Genomic DNA, 22,620 nt, shown 5'->3' with positions numbered 1-22,620 from the left:
GTATCGTTTCACAAAGCTTCGTAACTTACAAACTTTCGTAAACTTTCGTCAATATTTACGAAAAAGTTATGCAAAACTTACGCAGTTCGTAAGTGCGTTTCACAAAGGTGTTCTTAACTTTTTTCGTGTCTTACGTCAAAATCGTACATTCTCCCGGTAAAAATGTACCACTCTTTAACTTGGGAGGTAAAAAAGGATGCACTTTTGAGGTGAAAATTGTACGCCGGTCCTATTCCCGAGTCATGTACACAGACTAGGAACATTAATTTGTTCTATAAAAACAACTGTATTATTGATAGAAGATCAAATTTTTAATAAAATTTCATTTCATATTGTTTATCATGCGGTAAAAAAACAGTAACAACGCAATTTTCCTAGATTTTGCTCAATGTCCATCGATACACCTAATGTTCTTAAAATAGACTAACTATTGGCACAGTCTACGAATATGCGTACAGTTAGTTTCATGACAATGTGTATTTTTGCCGGCATCCCGCCTCGACATTCAAAACCCGGCTTCACCTCGAAACAATTGCTCACAAGGCATTATCGTTCTCTTATGCTAATTTGTGATTGAGTACGACATCATTTTCTGTTCAAAAGGTCGTGCTTGCGCACGATTTTAAATTGTTTTTGTAAGTTACGACAGGGTGGATATGGCGTAAAGTTACGCAAAGTTTTTGCGTAACTTACGAACGTTCGTAAGTGACGAAGTTTTTGTGAAACGCTTAGTAATTAGTAAATGTGACTTACGCAAAATTCTTAAGTTACGAAGCTTTGTGAAACGATATCCTGGGGTCAGATAGGTGTTTAAATGGAATAGCCCTTACACGATCATATGTTAGAAAACTTAGTTTCCCTGGAAAACAGACAAACTGCTAGCATGTTGCATTTTCATTCTAATGTACATCAATTCAAGTGATGTCCGACTCTATCAAGGTACATCTTATTTCCATAATCAAATCATTTAAACAACTCTGCCTCAGTCAATTGTATATTTCTTTAATATATTTTCTTACAAAACCATCAATATCAGATAAATTATTTCCTTTCAACTTTCACTATTAAAATTAAACAATAACAATACACAAAGCCACACTGTGTGTCTCTGGAGCAGGAAGTTCAAATTCAAAATAGAATCTTCATGTTCAATGGGACTAGTATTTAGGTTTTTAGTTTTAATGAATTCCATTTAATACTTTAACATCTCTGATTAAATAATACCAATTTAACTCCGAAATAGTTTGAATTAAGAAACAATTGCTTGACACTTCATATTTGAAAAATACATAAATACAAATGGTTCTTGTTTGATTCAAGTTTCAGAAAACTCTATAACCTTGAGTGATCAAGGATTTAAAAGGTTTCTGTGCTATAAGATTTGTGTAAGGTAGTTAAATTTCATCAAGAGAATTCATCATCATCATCATGTTTATAAATCCTCCACCGAATTATAATGTTCACCCAAACCAAACGCATGTCGCAGATAACAAAGAACAATACAGGGCTGGTCGTCATTTCCAAACTCCTCCCCAACGACGACCGGTGGGCCCTCTGATTGCACAACTCTGATTGGCTGTTTAAGTGTCTGTGATAGGGCCCTGACCTCTAGCTGACCTCCCCATGCAGTTGTGTGCGCAGTGTCATGGCAGTATTTCTCAAAGTCATCCTCAGTGAACATGTCGCCATTGTCTTTGGTAAGAAACGGCAAGAACTCGTCTCTGTATTCTGAAAAATAAATTTGCAATAGAATAATTTTTTTTGCATTTCTGTGATTTGGTGATTTTTTCAAAAATTCTATTCTTTGCTCAAACGTTTTTACTATTACTCTCTATTGATCTTTGGTCTTGGGGTCAAGGTCGCAAAGATCCAATGACAGATCAGTGCACTTCTATTCTTTTTTGGAACTCTTTTGCTCTCTATTGACCTTTCGTCTTGAGGTCAAGGTCACAATGATCCAATGAAAGAGCAGTGCACTTCTCCAGTGGGTGAGTAAGGTACAGTATACAACAACATTATGTAAGATATCTTAAATGATTAATAAGTAGTCATTCACATAAGAATTACTGGAAAAAACTTGCATTTATTTGAAATTTGACCTTGAGGTCAAGGTCACAGTGTCATGTACACTTGCATCATTTAAAGCTGATGTGCAGCATACTGTAAGTTTGGTCAAGTTATCTTCGATGGTCTAGAAGTTATGGCCTGGACAAGAAATTATTAGATGAATCTTTAAACCTTAAATGTAATGTTTATATAATCATGTCTTGACTTCGAAGGATTTTGTTTGGTTTGTTTTTGTTTAACGTCCTGTTAATAGCCAGGGTCATTTTAGGACGTGCCAGGTTTTGGAGGTGGAGGAAAGCTGGAGTACCTGTAGAAAAAATACCAGCCTACGGTCAGTACCTGGCAACTGCCCCACATAGGTTTCGAACTCGCAACCTAGAGGTGGAGGGTTAGTGATAAAGTGTCAGGACACCTTAACCACTCGGCCACTGCGGCACTTCAAAGGAAGGGAGACAATTAGTTAAATTAAGTTATTTCATGAGGTGAAAACTTATTTTTGGCATTAAGACTTTACCAACGATTAGTTTCGTACCTTTCATGTACTTGGAAACCTGATCACGAAGAGCCTCGTTTGAAGAACTCCTCCCATTTTTTGCCAGTTGATGATTCACAGCATTATATAAGCAGTTTCCATCAGATTTGATTTCAAATATTTGCAGATTTTGACGTTTCAGAGCTTCCTTCACTTTTTGTAGTTCTATATGCCTTGCACCGGAAAGATTTTTGATATCTTGTTGTTTTATTTCTTCTTCTCGTTCGCGGTCCTTTACCAATTTTTTATTGCGTCTCTTCTGTGCCTTTGATAACTTTTTCTCCTCTTGCCCAATCGCTGCACAGGCAGATCCTGTAGTATTATCTGATGTAGTTTCAGCATCAGTTGTGTCCAATGCCTCAAGGCGTTCAGCTACCTAAAAACATTTACATGTATGTATACATTGTGTCAGATTATAAACAAGATTAATTCATGTACATATTGATTATTTGGCTAATTAATTAGTTATTTATTCTATTGACTTGCTTTTTGGTGCATCTTTTTTCTTCAAACACTTAAAATTGCAAAAACAAATGATAAAATAAAATTTATCAAAAACACAAAGTGTTGGCTTGGTCTATTTCAAAATGATTACCACTATTGAAACATTTTTGTCAATTATGATTTCCATTTTTGGAAGGTTTTTTTTATCAAAATATCAGATGAACTTGATAATATCAAAAAATCAGATGAACTTAATAATCCATTCTTCTCTCTATTTCAAACTGCATTCAATTATATAAATATTTTTTCTGAGATTTGAAATTCAAATATCTATATGATGTCATAAATTTGCTATGAGGCAGTGGGAGTAAAACAAATGATCCTTAAAATATTTTGCTCTCAAATTTTCTTTTGTTTTTGTATTTTTTTTTTAGTTTGTCAAAAATTAGAGAAAAATAAATTTCCAACTACCATCAAAGAACAAATGCTAAACTCTTTGTTGTTACATAAAATGTCTCACATTTGAAACTTCAACTGTTGTCTTCAGCTCTTGTGATTCCGCCTCCTGTCGTTCGTCTAAATCACGCTCTAGATTGGCAATTTGTTCCGTTACTTCTTTCTTCTTCTTTTTGTCTCCCTTAGGAACTGAGTGTTTTAGTTTTTGTATATGTGCCTGTAGCTCTTTTCGTTCTCTTTTGTGCTTTCTGGACAACAGCTCCTCTGGATCTTCTGTATCTGACATTCTGCACGTTACCCTAGAGCTAGACTAGAATCACAGATCTGGAAAAAAGAAATTGGATGAAAACAATAAATAATGACACAAAGATATATTCCTGTAATAGAACTGGACAGGTAGCTCAAATGGTTAGAGCGTCTGTCTACAGTTCAGAGGTCCCGGGTTTGAGTCCCAGTCTGGTTGTTGCATTTTCAATCCCGTTACATTTCTATCATAAATACTAACATATTACCAAATTTTAAAGATTGTTGAAATGGTGAGTTGGTGCACTCATGTTATCAGCCATAGAAAATAATAATTTAGCTTCCTGCACAAAAATTCAGAAAACCATTAAAAGAAACATTTAGCTCTAGATCCGACGTAAACCGAGGGTCTATAAAGATGGAATAAAACACCTAGATGGGACTAAATGGGTGTTCTGGCATTAATAATTATCACATTTATCCATATTAAGATATATATAAGGTAGGTGTTACAGTGTATGTCACTTCCGATTTTATTGCATTTGCACCCAAATCTTAGCGACACCAAATTTAAACAGTATTGGAGAATTCCACATTTTCATATATATATAGTAGTGTGCTCTGGACCTTTACCAGACATGGTGTCAGGGCCAGAGGAAACTGGGGCTAGCGATGTATAGTTGAAGTCACGACTCAATGCACAAGTACAAAAGTATGTCAGTCTCCAAACCGGTGGAGTCTCCAATCCCTCTATGTCCCTGCTATGATTAATAAGAAAAAAAATGAATTTCATCTCTCCCTGACATCTACGTATACTGGTCCGTTATATATCTATATGGCTATATGTTTAATATGAGTGAGTCAATAATAATGTCCAAGTCTGGTGTCATGGCCAGAGGAAACTCGGGTTGACTATTTTTTTATAGGCAGTGGGAGATATGAAGACTTCGAGGTTACATTTATAACAAACGATATTAAATATTCGACAATACACTTTAACTTAAGTATGATGTATCACGATATATAATCATCCTAAAGCGTATATAATAGGACTACTCTAGCACAGAGCCATGTCTAGTATTATCAAAAATAATATAGGTATTTCTGGCTATTCTTTTTTAATATAAGACTAGACATGCCCTGTGACTCTAGTAAAAGTTTGATGGTCTGTTCGTGTGCCATCTGTACTCGGGTGCAGTGTGAGTCGCTCCCCCTCTGGAGTCCTTACCTGGTAGTCATTTTTTCACAGTGCAATATTTTTAAAGATAATATACTTAAAGTTAATTTTATGTATAATAAACTTATAAATTTCAGCTTTAATTTTCTGACGGACCGGACTAGTCTCTTAACACACACTATATTAGTGTATATTATGTCAATTTTTATTGTGTGCTATGTTAGCATTTATGTACATTACACTTTGATAGTGTTTTAATTTTTTTCTTTAGCGTCAACGCTGGTGAGATTTACAGGAGTCCATTATTAAACTATTTTTTGTATTAATATGTAACTGTGATAGAAATATAATTTAAATTTGTTACAATTTTTTCATGTACTGTGATAATAATGTTGATTTTACTTATGTTTGTCGCAAGAATAGCACTACAGTGCTAATGTTGACTTGTTGTATAATATGCGACTTTAAATAAAATTGCTTAACTCTTGCCTCTCAGCACAGGTACTTGTGGCATGATTATGATGTTTTTAATCAAAATGTTACATTATAGATCTAGATGAGTAAATTATTGTATTACAATCGCATCCTTAATATGTAAAAAAATATATCGTACCTTGGCCTTAAATTAGTTTTTAAAAGGCCAAGGTACGATATATTCTTTTGTTTAAATTAAGCATGCGATTGTATAATCCGAAGGGTAATCCGAAGGGTTATGATGTTCTATCGCCTTTCAAGCTGATTCAGTCCGCAGTCGCAATCGACTTGCAAGACCAGAGCTTGAACCGGAAAATAGTACCGTTGTTATCACCGATATTTGTGTACGTTATCTATTTATGAAAAAAAGCAAACTTGCAACATATAAGGACTGTATTAACCATAAAATGAGCTTACCCAACAACCTGTCAGCACGAAAACGTGTTTTTAACCGGAAACGGCATAACGAGTGTAACTAAATAAACTCGGGCGAAATTGATTTCCGGGAAAATAAAAATGCGGAGACGGATTTACCACCCCGTAACCGAGTAATGCATTCAATATGCTTCAGTATTCACTCAAATTAATAAGATATCTTATTTATCTTATCTTGCCTTACTTATATATACTAAATGATATATTCAAATGTATATTTGAATACGATATCTTAATAAAATCATCATAAAATGTATCATTTATCTCGTAAAACTCAAAATAGTTAAAAAAAAAGATATAGATATATTTTTAATAAGGTATCTCACAAACGGCTTATTAATTTGAAATTCAGTTAAAAGTAGATAACCTTGTATGTTTCTTTGTTGTTATTTATTTATTCATTTATTTATTCATTTATTTATTAAGTTTATAGTCAACAGATTTGGTTTTACACATCACTTAGAAAGCCCGAAAAGTCTTGTAATTTGATTTCTAAAAGTCTTTATTATGAGTAACTCGTTATCAAGGCTAAATACATTCGATTTTACGCTTTTGCAGCCGTTAGATATATGTATGTAGTTTAACCTTACTGAGATATTGTTAAGACGTTTGTAGTGTGGGGAAATCTGGTTGAAAAAAAATCTATTTTTTACCTACACCGCCAAATACATTAGGTTTCACAACGACAATGGACTATCTATGGTTCAATTGAAATATGAAAAATTCCAAAAAAAAAAGAAAAATAAGTAAATTGTTTGCCTTTTTTCCATAATGTGAAAATGGACGGACAGACGGACGGTCCGACCGATCACCTTTCGCTGTTAATTAATACAAATTGAAAGACGCGTAATACAGCAATAAAATGGTTTTATTACATAGTATTACATAGTATTACATATGTATATTTATAATTACACGCCAAATCGACACTTACACTTTCACGCGCGTGATGATACCCAGCATTAAACAAATGGATTCTGGAAAGACGGATGTAACAAATAGTCAATGATGAGGATCAACCATATCAAAAGAGACAACAGAAGACAATGGAACAGACAGACGAATGGACAGACAAATAAGCCGATTGAAATAGATCAGAATTAAAGATGAGAAAGAGCTTTAGTCAAATGGCAAACGTTCTGACAGTCAAAACGATACGGTACCGCTCTGAGTGTCAACAACCACCAAGAGGCTTTCACAAGCTTCTTCCTTAAACATACAACATGCAGACAGGCGAATGGACAGACAGACAATATCCGATTGACCAGCAAGAGACTTTAACAGGAATCTTCCTTTGACATGCAGAGTACAACAATCATGCAGACAGACGAATAGACAGACAAATAAGCCGATTGATATATCGGTCATAACAGATGAGAAAGAGCTTTAGTCAAATGACAAACGTTCTGACAGTCAAAACAATAAAAATACCGCTCTGAGTGTCAACAACCACCAAAAGGCTTTCACAAGCTTCTTCCTTAGACATGCAACATGCAGACAGACAAATGGACAGACAGACAGTCCGATGGAAATAAATCGGACGGAACAGATGAGAAAGAGCTTTCATCAGATGGCAAACGTTCTGACCGTCAAAACGATACGGTACCGCTCTGAGTGTCAACAACCTCCAAGAGGCTTTCACAAGCTTCTTCCATGCAGAACAGAACAAAAAGACGGACAAGCATGCAGACAGACAAATCGGACATCCGGACTGATAGGGAGACAATGATATACAGGGTATTTATATGAAACACTTGTTGGGTATCATCCTTATTTTCACACACAAATAAATCAACCACGCCTACATTCTCGCCGCCATGTTAAGTAATTTGCAATATATGGTCATCATCAAGTACATATATGTTTTATATACAGTTTTGGATCAATATGTCCTTGACCTTTTACATCATGACCAGAACCACATCTTGTCATCAAAAGCAATTCCCCCCCCCTGATGCCCCTGTGTCTACTGCTGCTAATGTACGTAAGATAGTCACGCCCACTGTTCATGATGAGGCAAACTCCTCATCTTCCGGCGCCTGAAGTAAAGATGCATCGAGAAAAACTCCAAGGTGCGATGTGACGGTTTCCGATGTTGTTTTGATTTTTTGGGTCCCTCGGTTAACTTGAGGACAGAGTATCCCTGTAAAGAAACAAACAAAAAAATCAACATATTTATTATCTTTATTGAAACATTTTTTCCTAATATTTATATAAGTATAACCTTGACATTTGACTCCATTAGTCTGTTCGTGTAGAAATAGAATATATAAATTAAAATGTCAATATTTACCATGGGATCGAGGCTGTAGTCAAAGTCGTCATCGTCTAACTTGGTCAGTGTGACTGTGTTGGCCTGTCAGCTGTCATCTGTTAAAGAAACACTCAGAAAGTTTAAACAAAATATCAAGATTATTTCATAATGTAATGAATGATACCAGATAAAAGTTGTACCACTATACCAATATAAGGACATATTGACAATATCGGTAAATATAATAACATTACACTGTAGTAAGTTTTTATTTTATCTCTATATCGAGTCATCGACCCTTACCAAAGAGGTTTGGTGTCTGGACCAAGGCCAGTTCCGTGTCTGTTATCAGAACGGACGATACCTTTAGACACCTAAACTCGCCTTTCGAGCATAGAAAGGAAGGAGGACAGGAAAATATAATAGAATTAAGCGAGAAAAATAACAAGAAAACTAAATCTTATCAAACCCGGAAAAACTATTGAGATAATAAAAGATATATATATACCTGAGTCGGCGATTGGATCATACATGTAGTACTGGTTTTAGGTATGTACATGTAACATGGACGACGTTTCACCTTCACAGCGGTCACAGTGGCAATAAGTGCTGTCTTAAATGCCCATAATGGCATCAGAGGCACATGATGCAGTCTCACATGCCATAGTGGTTTTAGAGGAACGTGGTGCAGTCTTAGATGCCATGTTGACGTCAGAGGAGGCACGTGACGCACTACTGGACATTGTCATCGGCAGACTTAGCTCCGTTATTTGCCATTGCGAAATCTGAAGAGGTCCATTTCTGTATGAATAAAAACCGACGAGTCTTCTTATTGAAAACTAATTTTAGGCGCTAGATACTATATTCGTTTTTCAATGTCTGGCCTGAATCTGACTGAAGGAATAAGCGTATACAAAGAAATTCGTACATTAACATTTTTAAAAGAACCTTACAATCTTCGAGTTCCAGAAATGCATATCTTGCATAAATGTGAAAAACATGTTGAAGTACTGAGTACCAAAATCGGATAAGTTCCCAAAACAGATTTTTTTTTTTACAAATGAAATACCGAAAATTAGTCATTTTATAAAAGTTATATTTTTCACTATTGAATTGAAAAATATAACTTTTTCTAATATCTTTCATCGTGACGGGACGGGGCGGGACGGGACGCGACGCACACGTGATAAAATATCAAAATATCCGCCAAACGCGTGAGACATATTTGAAATTACTGAAGACACTGTTAGCTATCCACTATACATTATAAGGGTGCACAGAGCTGCATAACCTGCACAAAAATACTGTAAAAGAATGATCTTACAGCTCAATATTATTTATTTCATTAGCGAATGATATACAGACTTTGTTTTATTGTTGTAATTCGGAGTGGTTTTATCTTATCATACAACAAAAGAATGAAAGAAAATAGCCTACATATAAATCATATTTTTCCTTCTCTTTTTATTCGACTATTTCCTATTTCATATATATCTACGCGTCAAGCGCCTGTGTCAGATGGAACAGAAAATGAACCACATATCATCACTGGACCAGGCTAAGCTTGATGTTGAACTTGAATTCGAGTTCAAAATTTACAATAACTTCTATTGTTATTGTATTTTTATATTTAACATAATACTTTTGTAGTTGGACTTTACATACCAAATGGTCCGACCACGTGGTTTAGGCGGATCAACGTGGCGGTATGGTCACCATTGTCTTTTCTTGATACATTGTACGTACATGTACCCGAGGCTGACTCGTCGTTAATCTAAAGAAAAAATAAACAAAACTAAATTGTGATTTGTTATCAACCAATAAAAAACCAATGCCACCTTCAGTCATGCCCCACACCGGTACCAAGAAAGATAGAATGTTGACATGAACAAAAACGAAGTCTCATTAAAAATTCATTGAAAATTTGTCAAATGAATGAAATCTACAGTACGTGACCGACAATGTTTGGCACGTTACCAGGGATAGGACCAAATCACAATACCAATATTAATTTTAGGTCAACATTAATATCAATTAACCCTTTGTCACGTTGGCCTTTTTATGATTTGATATTTACCATTGTATGGCACTGCCACTATATATATAACCCTACCAATTCAGTTGCGAGTTCACCAGCTTATGAACTGCCAACTGAAATTTGAATTTGAAAATTTAAAAAAAAAAATCGCACGACAAATAAAAAATCGCAGATGGTAAATATAAGCATTGAACGGCTTTCAGTTGGCATTCATAGTCAATATGAATGCCAACTGAAAGCCGTTCAATGCTTAAATATATACGTATACACGGGGACGTTATATGTTTTAACAAGATAACACCGAAAATGCACCCCTAGCCCCTCCTTCCTTTCCGCCGCGATTTCTCCTTGACTTTAAACATATTTTATTGCCAATTTAATTGTGACAAGGGATTGGGCACAAGTTTTTTCCAACTTAAGTACGCCCTCTCCCAACATGCAAATATATTACATGAAATCATTTAGATAGCATCATTGGTATTAATCCGAAGGGTTCTGGTGTTAATATCGCCTTTCAAGCTGCCTTGTATCTACGTAGTAAGATCGTCAGAAAATTCGGACTATATTGGTATAAACAAAAAGTAGATATAGATTATTTTACATAGAAACAGGTTTACAAGAAAGAGTACAAGAAATACATACCAAAATCTATTGCTGGATTTGATGTAGTTTTGCACTTGTCGAAAAACAAGAGAGTTTAGATCTACAGAAAGATATGAATTTCTAAACAGGAGAAGTTTTAAATCCAAAACAAAAACCTAAGGCATTTAATTAAACTTTGAAACATATCTAATCTTTCCAATTCATACAATTTACATTCAAAGAATTCTCCTCGGGCTTACAGAGATCGTTTAAAACACCATTTCTGAAATCATTTAAAATCAAATTTGTCCAAATAGAGCTTACACGTGTATCTTACCTTGTTGACTGTATCTATGACAATAGCTGAGGAATATTTTGAAGGAAAACTTTGAAGAAGCAAGGGAAATGTGAGAGCGAAATACATCGTGACCGAAGTCATGAGCCTCGTTGATAAGAGATGACACGTGATGTCAACAGATGACGTCATAATCACAATGATGCATTTCCGGTTCTTCGTCTCGCATGATTTATTAAAAGAGGCAGTCTTCTTGTATAAACTCTTCCCTTCCTTCTGTCAAGGCTTCGCTTCCCTTACAAATGACCGTTAGTGGGTTACCGTGTTGTCTCTCATTGTTTAAAGTGTACCCGGAACGAAAAAGGATATTTAAATATGTTATTCTTTGTAATCACCAAAGAAGAATGTTGCAAACTGCATCAAAATCGGTTTACCGAGATATCGCCCATCGAAGTACGCGATTTGCATGTCAAAATGACAGTAATTTATACGATGATTTCGGTGATATTATAATGTGTCGTTTCCGATTATATATATAGAGAGAGAGATAGAGAGAGAGGATATATATACAGCAAAATAAATGTATCTACCTCCGCTTCTATTGGAAAAATCAGTAAGTTCCTAGGTTAATACAAAGTTTCGCTCTGATTGGTCAAAAACGGAAATCTTATATTTTCACTGGAACATCTTATAATTTCACTGCTCATCGCTGCAGTGAAAATATATGTTTTATTAGTCAGACGATTTTCTATATTTCACTAGCAAAAATGCAATAAAAAGGGGTATTGATAGAAGTTGTATTTAGTGTTTTCAAGCTGAAACTTCAAGAATCACAAACTGGGCAAAACTAGTTAAATGTGTACTCTTGGCTTTGGTTATGTTTGGCTGGAATAGGGAGTTGGAGATGTCAATGCTTTTTAAAAAAATATTCCAAAAAGGAGTTCGGGACATATTCGTACAGGACTGGCACACGGCTCTTGTTAATTCACCAAGAGCTAGATGGTTTTTTTCACATGAATTCGGTTGTAAGAAATATTTAGATATTGTGAATATTAAAAAAATATCAGAAATCTTTAACAAAGTTGCGTGTATCATTAACATAAAAGCGGGAATATGGAATCGTCCAAACTCAATTCCTTCAGAAATGCGATATTGTACATGTAGTGTGTGTACTACTATAATTGAAAATAAATATCACTTTGCTTTGGAATGTCCATTATACACAAAAATAAGATCAAAGTTCTTGAGAAGGAAATACTATGTTAGACCAAATGTATTTAAGTTTATTGATCTCATGTCGTCAAAATTTGGCTATATATACATGTATTTACAAAGCTAATGAAATAAGAAATGGAAGATTATTTAACTGAATTTTGTAATGTTCGAGTACCCTTCGATTACTACATATTGGTTTGGTTGGATTGTAATATGCCTAGTCTAACTGAATTATTACTGTTCCTTATTGTACTGATTAAAATGTTGTTACTCAGTTGTACATACTTCATGTAAAGACTGTAATTGTTTTGTATATATGCTCAAAGACAGTATTGCCTAATGCGAAGTAAAGACATATAAACTCCTTCCATTTTTCAAACTGTTCAGATCCAACCCCCTAACCATAACTATAGTTATAGTATTTAGCATTTCTTGGCATCAAATGAAATGATAACCATATGTTCATGTTGTAAAAATAGGCCCAGGGATCTTACACAATCACATCGAGTCTGGACTTCGTTAATAGGTTATATCTTTGAATCAATTCCCAATCCATATCCTTATATAACATTGTTACATATCAACAAATAAAGCATTCTATCTGTGACATCCCTTCAGGTGTCACCTCACTAGTAATAAATTAATACGCGATATAAGGTAAAATCAATTGCCATTATTACACATAAATACATGTAGTTAATATCACATGCGAATTGTTCGAAATCAAACAGATCTGTCGTTAATTCCGAAAAAAATGAGAAAACTACAGCCAAAATGCCAAAGTTCGATTGAATAATATCTTGATGTAGGCCGACAGCTTTTATATTATACTGACTTTTGTTAAGGGTTTTTAATACGTATTGGACCTATTGTCCTGTTTACAAGTAGTTTGGGGACAGTTCCTACGTCAATGGAGCCAATTAGTACCTGTAATAAAAATGTATGTTATATGAATTAATTAAACCATCAGTTATTGTATTTTTTTTGCATTGTAAATTCTGTATCTAGATGATATATATAAATGTTCCTGAATAGATTGGTGATTATTGGTTTTGCATCAGTTGATACGGCAATTACGTGCATTTTATTTTTAGGAATGAAAGGACGTTTAACATTTATGTGAACTGCTTGATCCTTTTAAAAATATTAATTGACAATAACAACCGTATGCAGCCGACTTGTTCATGCAAGATTAAAATGTGATATTTCATAACATCTATTGTCAGTATAAACAACAAAAATTTGAAGACATAAGTACGTGCACTATATTTTAGAAAATGTCAAAAGTATAAAGAAACAGTATACTAGGGAGCAACCACCAATTGAAAAGATTGTTAAAAGGATATCTTACAGGAACAATACAATTTTGTCCACGTACCAATATGACCAAAACCAGGTGTTATTTGAAGTGATTTAATTAGGAAGTTCAGGATGGACATCTAGCTTGATAGGTAGTCACCCATAGATAATATACTGTATACACATGCAGTTCACTTGGGGACAAAACTTACGTAAATGAAGTCAACTGATACACGCAATATAAAAAGATGTACATAATGTCAACTCATCCTACCATCAGTTATTGGATTTCTATTGCATTGTAAATTCTTAATCTAGATGATTTATATGTTCCTGAATAGATTGGTGATTACTGGTTTTGCATCAGTTGATTCGGCAATTACGTGCATTTATTTTTCAGGAATGAAAGGACGTTGAAAAAATTAACAAATTTACAACTTGATCTCATTGAAAATAGCAATTGTCAATATACCGTACGCAGCCGCCTGTTCATTCAAAATTAATAATGGATATTTCATAACGTCAATTCAATTGCCAATATAAATAACGATAATTTGAAAACAAATATGTACGAGTGCTTTATTTCAGAAAATGTCAGTAGTACAATAAAACCGTATACTAGCGATTAATGAACAAATGAAAAGACTGTTTAATTTGTGATTGCTATGTTTTTCACGTACCAATGTGACCAAAACCAGGTGTTATTACAAGGAATAAATGTTTGGCAGCCACTGATCGGCTGTCAATGTAGCCTTACAGGAAGTCATTCATAGATACTTTTAGTAATATCTTGTTTACACACGCAGTTCGTTTGCTTATTGTACTTCAGACAAGAGACCACAGAGGGATTTTGACGCCCACCATTGAATGATCAATATCCGTTAAATGTCTTTAATCTTCTTTCCCCTTCTATCATTCTTCCATCATTTGATAACTTTATATAACTTTATAAACCAGGAGTAACCTCAATTGTCAAAATCCAAGACGGCCATACTCTTTGTCAACCATTTATTTCTTTCAATCAGACTTGCATACAAATACTTGGGATAACTAGGGAACAAGGGAACCTACATACAAAAATTTGACAAATAGCAATAACAAATTTCAGTTGTCAAAATCCAAGATGGTCGCCTGTCAGCCATTTTTTCGATCGGTCCCAAAATGCAATATGTACAACTAGGAACCAAGGCAAACCGACAGATGAATTGAGGAAATTGCCTTCAGTACTTGAGATCTAGTGGTAAAAAGGTTCAATTGTCAAAATCCAAGATAGCCTCCTGTCGGTCATGTTGGTTTTTTTTTTAAATCTGCCCCTTCATTAGTGTTACTTTAAGAGAAATAGCGATAACAAGAATCGTTTACGGACGGACGGACCACGGACGCAGGGCGATTTGAATAGCCCACCTTCTGATGATGCTTGGTTAAAAATATCAAACGTACAAAGGAACATTTTACTAGGGAACAACCACCAGTTGATGAGACCTTTGCAAGGACCTCATACATGAACAAAATGATTTTGTCCACGAACCAATATGACCAAAACCAGGGGTAACGCCCAGCAAAACCAATCCGTCTTCAACATTCACAAAAAAAATGTATGACATCAAAACTTTTTTGTGGTTACTTTAGAACTGCAAATGCACTAAACACATTCTCAACAACGTTAACATTGCCGAATATATAAACAATTAAAAGATGAAACTAATTATCTTCGAAAATGCTCACAAAAAGCATGGACATTGTACGTTAACAATATATGTAGTACAAACAAGGGCCCAATCATCCCAAATCCCCCGATATAAGATCCCAGGGCCTCGCAGTCATTTGAAAAGGTGTCATTTTAATATTTTGACTAATTCAATTCATTTAAAATGAAATTATGGTTAAGATCTTTCATTTTAACAAACTTGGGCCTATTGGTATTAAGAGGCCGTTAAAATATTTTAGCCTATTCGACCCCATGTGACCTTGAATGTAAGTGAAGGTCATTCATTTGAACAAACGTTGTAGCCCTTTACCCCAGCATGCTACAGACCAAATATAAACTCCTTGGACTCTTGGTTATTGAGAAGTCGTTTTAACATTTTAGCTTATTTGACCCCTGTGACCTAGAATGTCGATCAAGGTCATTCATTTGAACAAACATGGTAGTCCGTCACCCCAGCATGCTGAAGACCCAATATCGAGATACTGGGTCTCTTGGTTATTGAGAAGTCCACCCCAGCATGCTGTAGACCCAATATCGAGTTCCTGGGTCTCTTGGTTGTTAAGGAGTCGTTTAAAGATCTTAGCCTTTTCGACCTCTGTGACATTGAATGTGAGTCGAGGTCACTCATTTTAACAACATGGTAGCCCTTCACCTCAGCATGCAACGGACCCAATATCAACTCCCTGGGACGCTTGCTTTTTGAGAAGTCGTTTAAAGATTTTAGCCTATTTGCCCCTGTGACCTTGAATATAGGTCAAGGTCATCCATTTGATCAAACGAGTTAGCCCTTCATCCCAGGATGTTAAATGCCTTATAATAGGTCTATGGGCCTCTTTAAGTTGTTTAAATGGAAAAGTTGTTGCTAGGCGCCATACACGATCAAAAGCTTTGGAAATGTCGCAAAATATTATGCACGTGTGCTTTTTTTCTTCGAGCAAACAGATTTTGTGGTATAGTTCAATTAACTGAAAAACAGTGGAATGACCTGGCATGAAACCTGACTGATACTGATAAAACAATAAATTCTCTAACATAAAATTATGCATATGTTTGTACACAACTCTCTCGAACACTTTTCCTACTGTTGATAAAAGAGAAATTGGTCTATAATTAGTTACAGAATACCTATCATTTTTCTTGAATAGAGGCATAACATTAGCAGTTTTCCATACATCTGGATAAACACATGTTGATAAGGATATATATATATATATATATATATATATATATAATACTTGGCTTTAAATCACAATGAGGCTGCTCTTCATTTCATGTGAACATGGCAACGGGAGAGGACAGTCGTCAGTTTTCCTAAACTGGATGGCCGTTTTTCCACTTAAGATCAATTAGATCTCATACCCGGTGTTTTGCAACCTGCTTCATCGTTTATTATAAGTAAAATGCAGGTACACTGACGCTTTCAACTAAATTCCTACGAAGTTAATCAGCCCCTATGACATTTTGCAGTTGCGTAGATGAGTTGATATATAATTCATAAACATGACACGTAAGCTTCCTTTCACATTATGTGGAATAGTGTGAAATGTCATCACGAAAGTCATTATCGTCGTTCACAAATGTAAGGAAGATGTGTCGAACAGAGATTGCTTCTCAAAATGCCCAATCTCACACAAGCGCATTTGTGGTCATTGGAAACGACCTTGAAGGAATTCATATCTATGGCGGTACCGTCCGAGTACATCCAGTCATTTCCGTCGAAAATTCCGTCAACACGAAACTTGATATCAGGATCGACAACAGAGTTGACACTGGTAAGTTTCGCGGTGGTATTTATCTTAGCAAGCTTAGACCCCTCTGACGCACAGAGATCTACCGCATTGTCATAAGTCATTTTACGAGTCATCACTTTAAAAACAAGACCGGCCGATGTATCATTAATGTAGTTTTCAATGCATCTTATACTTGGCGTTGTCCATTCAAGATTTGCCTCGCAAATACTAGTCGTCGATGTTCCTTCAAGCGCGAAGTATCCTGGGTTACATTTGTATTCAGTTTTTGAGGACACCAACAAATTGTCGAAAGAGCGGTTTGAATTTAAAATCAATGGTGGTTCGCCACAATATTCACCAACACAGTGAGATATGCCGCTAGATAAAGTAACACACACATGACCTGTGGCACATTTGTGCTTTCCACAAGGGTCAAGGCCAGTGGTCTGGAGGTCGGAACGCCATTTCACAACAAAATCTTTTCTACCTGAACTTTGGTTTGACCTTTTCAATATACCTACGTAGCATGTTGCAAGACTAACGTGAAATGCTATCACGTCACATCTGGTGGACGAAAGGCATTTTTGCTCACACTGTTGAAGTCCAATCGGATGAAAAGCCAAAAGATTAGTCACGTCGAAAGAAACCAATTCCCCGAAGGACTTGCAACTTTCAGACAAAATATCAATAATCAGTGAAGACAGAATTATTAAATTCAGTGCCATTGTATATCGAACCGCCCCCATGTTCAATATTCTTTCGTGCAACGACAGCTGTTTATCTCGTTCGAATCCAAAGACCGTAAATGGATGCCTTCAACGCAGTAACATCTTCCTCTCTTATGCAGACAATATCAACATTAACTGAAACTGCCGTCTGCATATGAGACGGGTTTGGTAACAAGCTCCGCCCACAACCACGTGTCAAATTATTCATGATTATTACGCCATACGTTCTCTCTAATTTTAAAACCATGTGGTTATATTGATCCTGAACTGAACTATAATACTGTAGGAAGAGTGTTGTCATAACTGCTGATACCGCAGCCTCCCAAAACACACATACGCACTCACCACAAGCATGCATGTCGCAAGCACGGGAGGCCGTCCTTTAATGACCTTAGCTGTTAATAGTACGTTAAACTAAATAATCCAAACTAACCATACAGCAGTGTTTCGAACGATAACGTGTAAACGGACATTTGTTACCCTTAATTATAAATCATTAGTGTTTACGAGCAAGTTTGCTATTTATATATACATATTTCATTCTTGTTGTTGTGTTCAATAGTTATCCCCTCTCCGTCCGTATGGACATTACGCGATTTGTTAGTGCTCTTCACTTGAAGGATTTTGATCGAACTTCATATTAACACAACAAAAAACCATGATGTTGTCGTTATTTCGTTTATGGTCACCGTTATTAGTATCGTTTTATATATGTAAACTTGGTAGCCCTTCATCCCAGCATGCTACACACCTAACATTGGGTCTCAGGGCCTTTTGGTTAACAAGTAGAAGTCGTTTAAAGGTTTGAGCATATTTAACCCCTGTGACCTTGAATAAAGGTCAAGATCATTCATTTGAACAGATTGGTAGCACTTCATCCAAGCATGATACAGACCTAATATTGGGTCTCTTGGGCTTTTGGTTAACGAGTAGAAGTCGTTTAAAGGTTATAGAATATTTAACCCCTGTGATCTTGAATAAAGGTCAAGGTCATCCATTTGAACAGATTGGTAGCCATTCATTCGTGCCGTTCATGCTACAGACCTAATATTGGGTCTCTGGGCCTTTTGATTATCAAGAAGGTTTTTAAAGATTTTAGCATATTTGACCCCTGTGACCTTGAATAAAGGTCAAGGTAATCCACTTGAACAAACTTGGTAGCCCTTAATCCCAGCATGCTACACACCAAATATCAGGTCTCTGGGCTATTTAGTAATTGAGAAGAAGCTGAAAATGTAAATTGTTTACAACGCCCGACGCATGAAGGATGACGGACGACGCCGGACAAAAGACGATCGCAATAGGTCAACTGGGACTTCGTCTTAGGTGACCAAGCTAGTTTGATTTTTTAGTTATGTGAATAATTATTTGTGAACTAAACTAAGAAAAAAATAACAGATAATGGTTATTGGTACCATTTTAACAGAATATAGACATCTTGTTTAATATATTTTTTTAATATCCAATAGTATTTTGTATTATGCCGAGTACACTGTTACCTGGTTACAGCGTTTTACTCTCGCTGACACGAGACATTCTGACAGATATATGTCTTGTGTAGGTTTGTCAGAATGTACAAAGTTTTGTGTTTGGGCCAGAGATAAAACGGGCTCACACATTATACATAATGAGGAGTATATGTTGTTTATCAATTTTATAATAATTCACTGTCAATTACATATCATTGATAATGTAGAACTAAGAAACAGGTCTCTTTATATAAAATACTCTGTAGCTCTAGGTAATTTTATCATGCACTGTCACGGTGGGGAATCACGTGGTCAGACGATACGAATTCAAAATGGCGGCCGCTAGTCCAGAAAACATAAAATGAGGTAAGATATTGAAAATACTCATTACACAGGTTTTTTTATTGTAGCGAGCATATGTCATACTACAATCTCGACATATCCATTACTCATGTGTGCTGGGACAGTTTGTAGTTATCCGTAACATTCTGACCAAAATTTCGAATCGAAAGAATTCCACTGACGAATTCGATGACGCTTCAAACCAAATTTGGAAGTAATTCACTTCTAAGGGTTAAGGAGGAGTAACGTTTTGAAATAAAAAAAAGTCTTGCGCGCGGCGGACGACGAACGGAACACGATGGATATAGGTCATCCTGAAAAAATATTCATTAAAAAGTAACGACGAGAGAACAATGAGATGGATATATATGGGATGTATTGTTGCAAGATTTATTCAGTCACTATCAGTCTTGTAATTTATCGTATTCAAAGTCCTAATCATAATGTATGACGATGGCCATTAAAAGAATTGACTTTTACATGTCGGCATTTCTTGTATGTGTGCTGCGGGTTGTGTTATATTAGGAACGGCACATATATTCAATTAGGGACTGAATAAAGTTATGTTGAGGTATATGGGGATGTAAACCTCAATAGGTCTTGAGACAAATTTTATATTTTTTGGTATTTTTGTACAATATTTTGTCCTTGGCCAATAGGGACTGTGCAAGTCTACCACAAAACTTACCGAAATGTACGTCATCACTCTTCGTCTACATATGGTTATTACTTTCAGGATTTCTTTCGTGAACAAACTTAATAAAGAATTAAGACAAATATTAGTTTTAATGGAATTTGTTTCATATAAATATGATCACTTTTGAAAAGGAATAAAAAAAAACATAGTAAAAGCTCGACAAATGTATCCCTACGCCGGACTTGATATGCATGTAGTTAATTGAAAATTGACTCCAGTTAACTGTAGTAGGCTCATTGAGTCTGAATTAAGTAGGAATATATAAATATTAACGTTTGGAGTTTAACAGGGCGATCTGTTGTATCCACTATCGTTCAACAAGCCATTCGGGTGAAATACAGCAACGCCGAAAATCAACGCATTGCACAAATGCTTAAGTTTTGATCTTAAGACAGAATTAGGGTAAGTGTAGCCCGAGTTTCCTCTGACCCTGACACCATGTCTGGTACCATACATTGTGTCAGGGTCAGAAGAAACTCGGGCTAGGGTAGGCGATTCAGCTCTCTATACAAACGCTACATGATTTTGAAAGGACTGACTGTGGAAGATATTCATTTGTTTACAAATACACGTATTTGACTTTTTTCACAAAATGCAAGAATAAATGTTATCCGCAATATACTTAATGTTTTAGTATTTAGTTTATGGTTAAAACTTTCCTATTGCGTTCAAATAAACAATCATATTATATTTGTTTTGTGACAATGTGTGTTCTTAATTTCGTAATTTAGTTACGTAATTAGTTAATTAGGCAAGAGCAGTATCGATTAATTTGGGTTAAATGTATAGCTAATGAAACTAAATTAGATGACACTAATTTAATGAATCGGTGAGTGGTCTCTTAAGGTAAGGAATACCTTAAGTCCGACCCCTATTAACATATTAACAAATGAAACCCCAAATTTATATCATTTGGCCAATTGACAATTTAAGACCATTTTAAAGTTTGCTTTTTAAAATGACTTAAAGCGATTGGTGTCCAATGTGCTTATGACAATGACACCATTGACGCTTTCTGCCTCGTCGGCAGTTATTCAGAGGGGGTAATTTAGTGGAGTACCAGTCTGTCTTCTTGCACTAGAATAGATTACCTGCCGTACTTATGCAACTCTGCGCTAGACCTCGTTTTGAAAAATTGTATTCATGAGCGCAGCCTAGATCATCCGGCCCTCCTCATGTTTTTTTTTCAAAGTAAGTACAGCCAACCCGACAATTGGAACACCTCGCCTCCGTCTGAGAACGTTCCAGTTTCGGAGAAAATGAGGAGGGGTTAACGTTCCGACTGCCAATCCCGATGACGCTCCGAATGAGCCCAGAGGAGAGCAAATATAGCAAGGCAGGTGATCCAGTCTACTTGCATCCATACGCATTTGTCTGAAGAGTCGTAATTTTATTCAACGTCCCTTAACCCAAGTTTCCTCTAGACAGTCATGGTATCAGGGCCAGAGGAAACTCAGGCTAATCGCCCCTTAATTCGCACCGTTATTACGAAGACACGTGTTAACAACAAAATCACGCCAGCAAGGTTTAGTGACATTAGCTGTAGATGGTACAGATGTTTTTATACACCTAGTGAACACATGAAACGTAATACCCTTAGTTAGAAATTTAAAATAATCTATATGTCAGTGATTTTGACTGTGTTTAACTTAAAATAAGTATATCATAGGTGTCTTTGCAATAGTCCAGAATATTTGACCCTCGGCACTGGTAATCGACAGATGTTCTATTGCACTCGGTCTTCGGTCGATTACTAGTACCTCGTGTCAAATTTTCTGGACTATTTATTGCACAGACACCCATGATATACCTGCATACTAAAAATACTAAACAGGTTTGTTTGTTTGTTTTTGTTTAACGTCCTATTAACAGTCAGTGTCATTTAAGGACTTGCCAGGTTTTGGAGGTGGAGAAGTCCGAAGTACCCGGAGAAAAACCACCGGCCTACGGTCAGTACCTGGCAACTGTCCCACGTAGGTTTCGAACTCGCAACCCAGAGGTGGAGGGCTAGTGATAAAGTGTCGGGACACCTTAACCACTCGGCCACCGCGGCCCCCTACTAAACAGGAACAGACACCTGTGGAAAAGGTACCAGATAGTTTACGCTCAACTGTACATTCAAGTACTCCCAGTCAATTGAGCAACTTTGATTCAGCCTTTAGAAGACACATTGAAAAATACTCTCTTCCGCTGCATATCGGTGTTCGTGACGGTATTTATTATGTAGCTGATGACGATGGGGGTCTTGATGGCTTCTTTGTTTGCAGGGTGTATCGCTCTGTTAACTGCCAGAGTTACTTTGAGACGCGGTTTCCTTGTAGTAGTTCGTGATTACCCTACTGAACAACACACAGGGGGCCCGTGGCATGCTACCTATATCAATAAGGATAGAGAGTCATTCCCATGGACACAACCACGACAACACCAATTAGGCC

The 22,620-nt window shown here is 36.0% G+C and overlaps 1 protein-coding gene and 1 long non-coding RNA gene across 2 annotated transcripts; both read right to left on the bottom strand.

The window, feature by feature from the left end:
- Positions 1-985: 985 nt before the first annotated feature.
- LOC117340819 (deubiquitinase OTUD6B-like) lies at positions 986-5,869 on the bottom strand. Its single transcript, XM_033902596.1, has 4 exons — positions 5,811-5,869; positions 3,564-3,823; positions 2,600-2,975; positions 986-1,728 (listed from the first exon to the last, which is right to left on the bottom strand). The coding sequence occupies exons 2-4, from the start codon at positions 3,783-3,785 to the stop codon at positions 1,433-1,435; spliced, it is 894 nt and encodes a 297-aa protein (XP_033758487.1). The 5' UTR covers positions 3,786-3,823; positions 5,811-5,869; the 3' UTR covers positions 986-1,432.
- A 2,554-nt stretch (positions 5,870-8,423) lies between these two features.
- On the bottom strand, positions 8,424-11,359 carry LOC117340817. Its single transcript, XR_004535472.1, has 3 exons — positions 11,040-11,359; positions 9,748-9,856; positions 8,424-8,883 (listed from the first exon to the last, which is right to left on the bottom strand). It is a non-coding gene; the product is annotated as an uncharacterized LOC117340817 (long non-coding RNA).
- Between the last annotated feature and the right edge of the window lie 11,261 nt (positions 11,360-22,620).

The sequence above is a fragment of the Pecten maximus genome, chromosome 13, assembly GCF_902652985.1.
Source record: "Pecten maximus chromosome 13, xPecMax1.1, whole genome shotgun sequence".
NCBI lineage: Eukaryota > Metazoa > Mollusca > Bivalvia > Pectinida > Pectinidae > Pecten > Pecten maximus.
The sequence above is the reverse complement of the archived record's forward strand: the minus strand, read 5'-3'. Positions and strand labels throughout refer to the sequence as shown.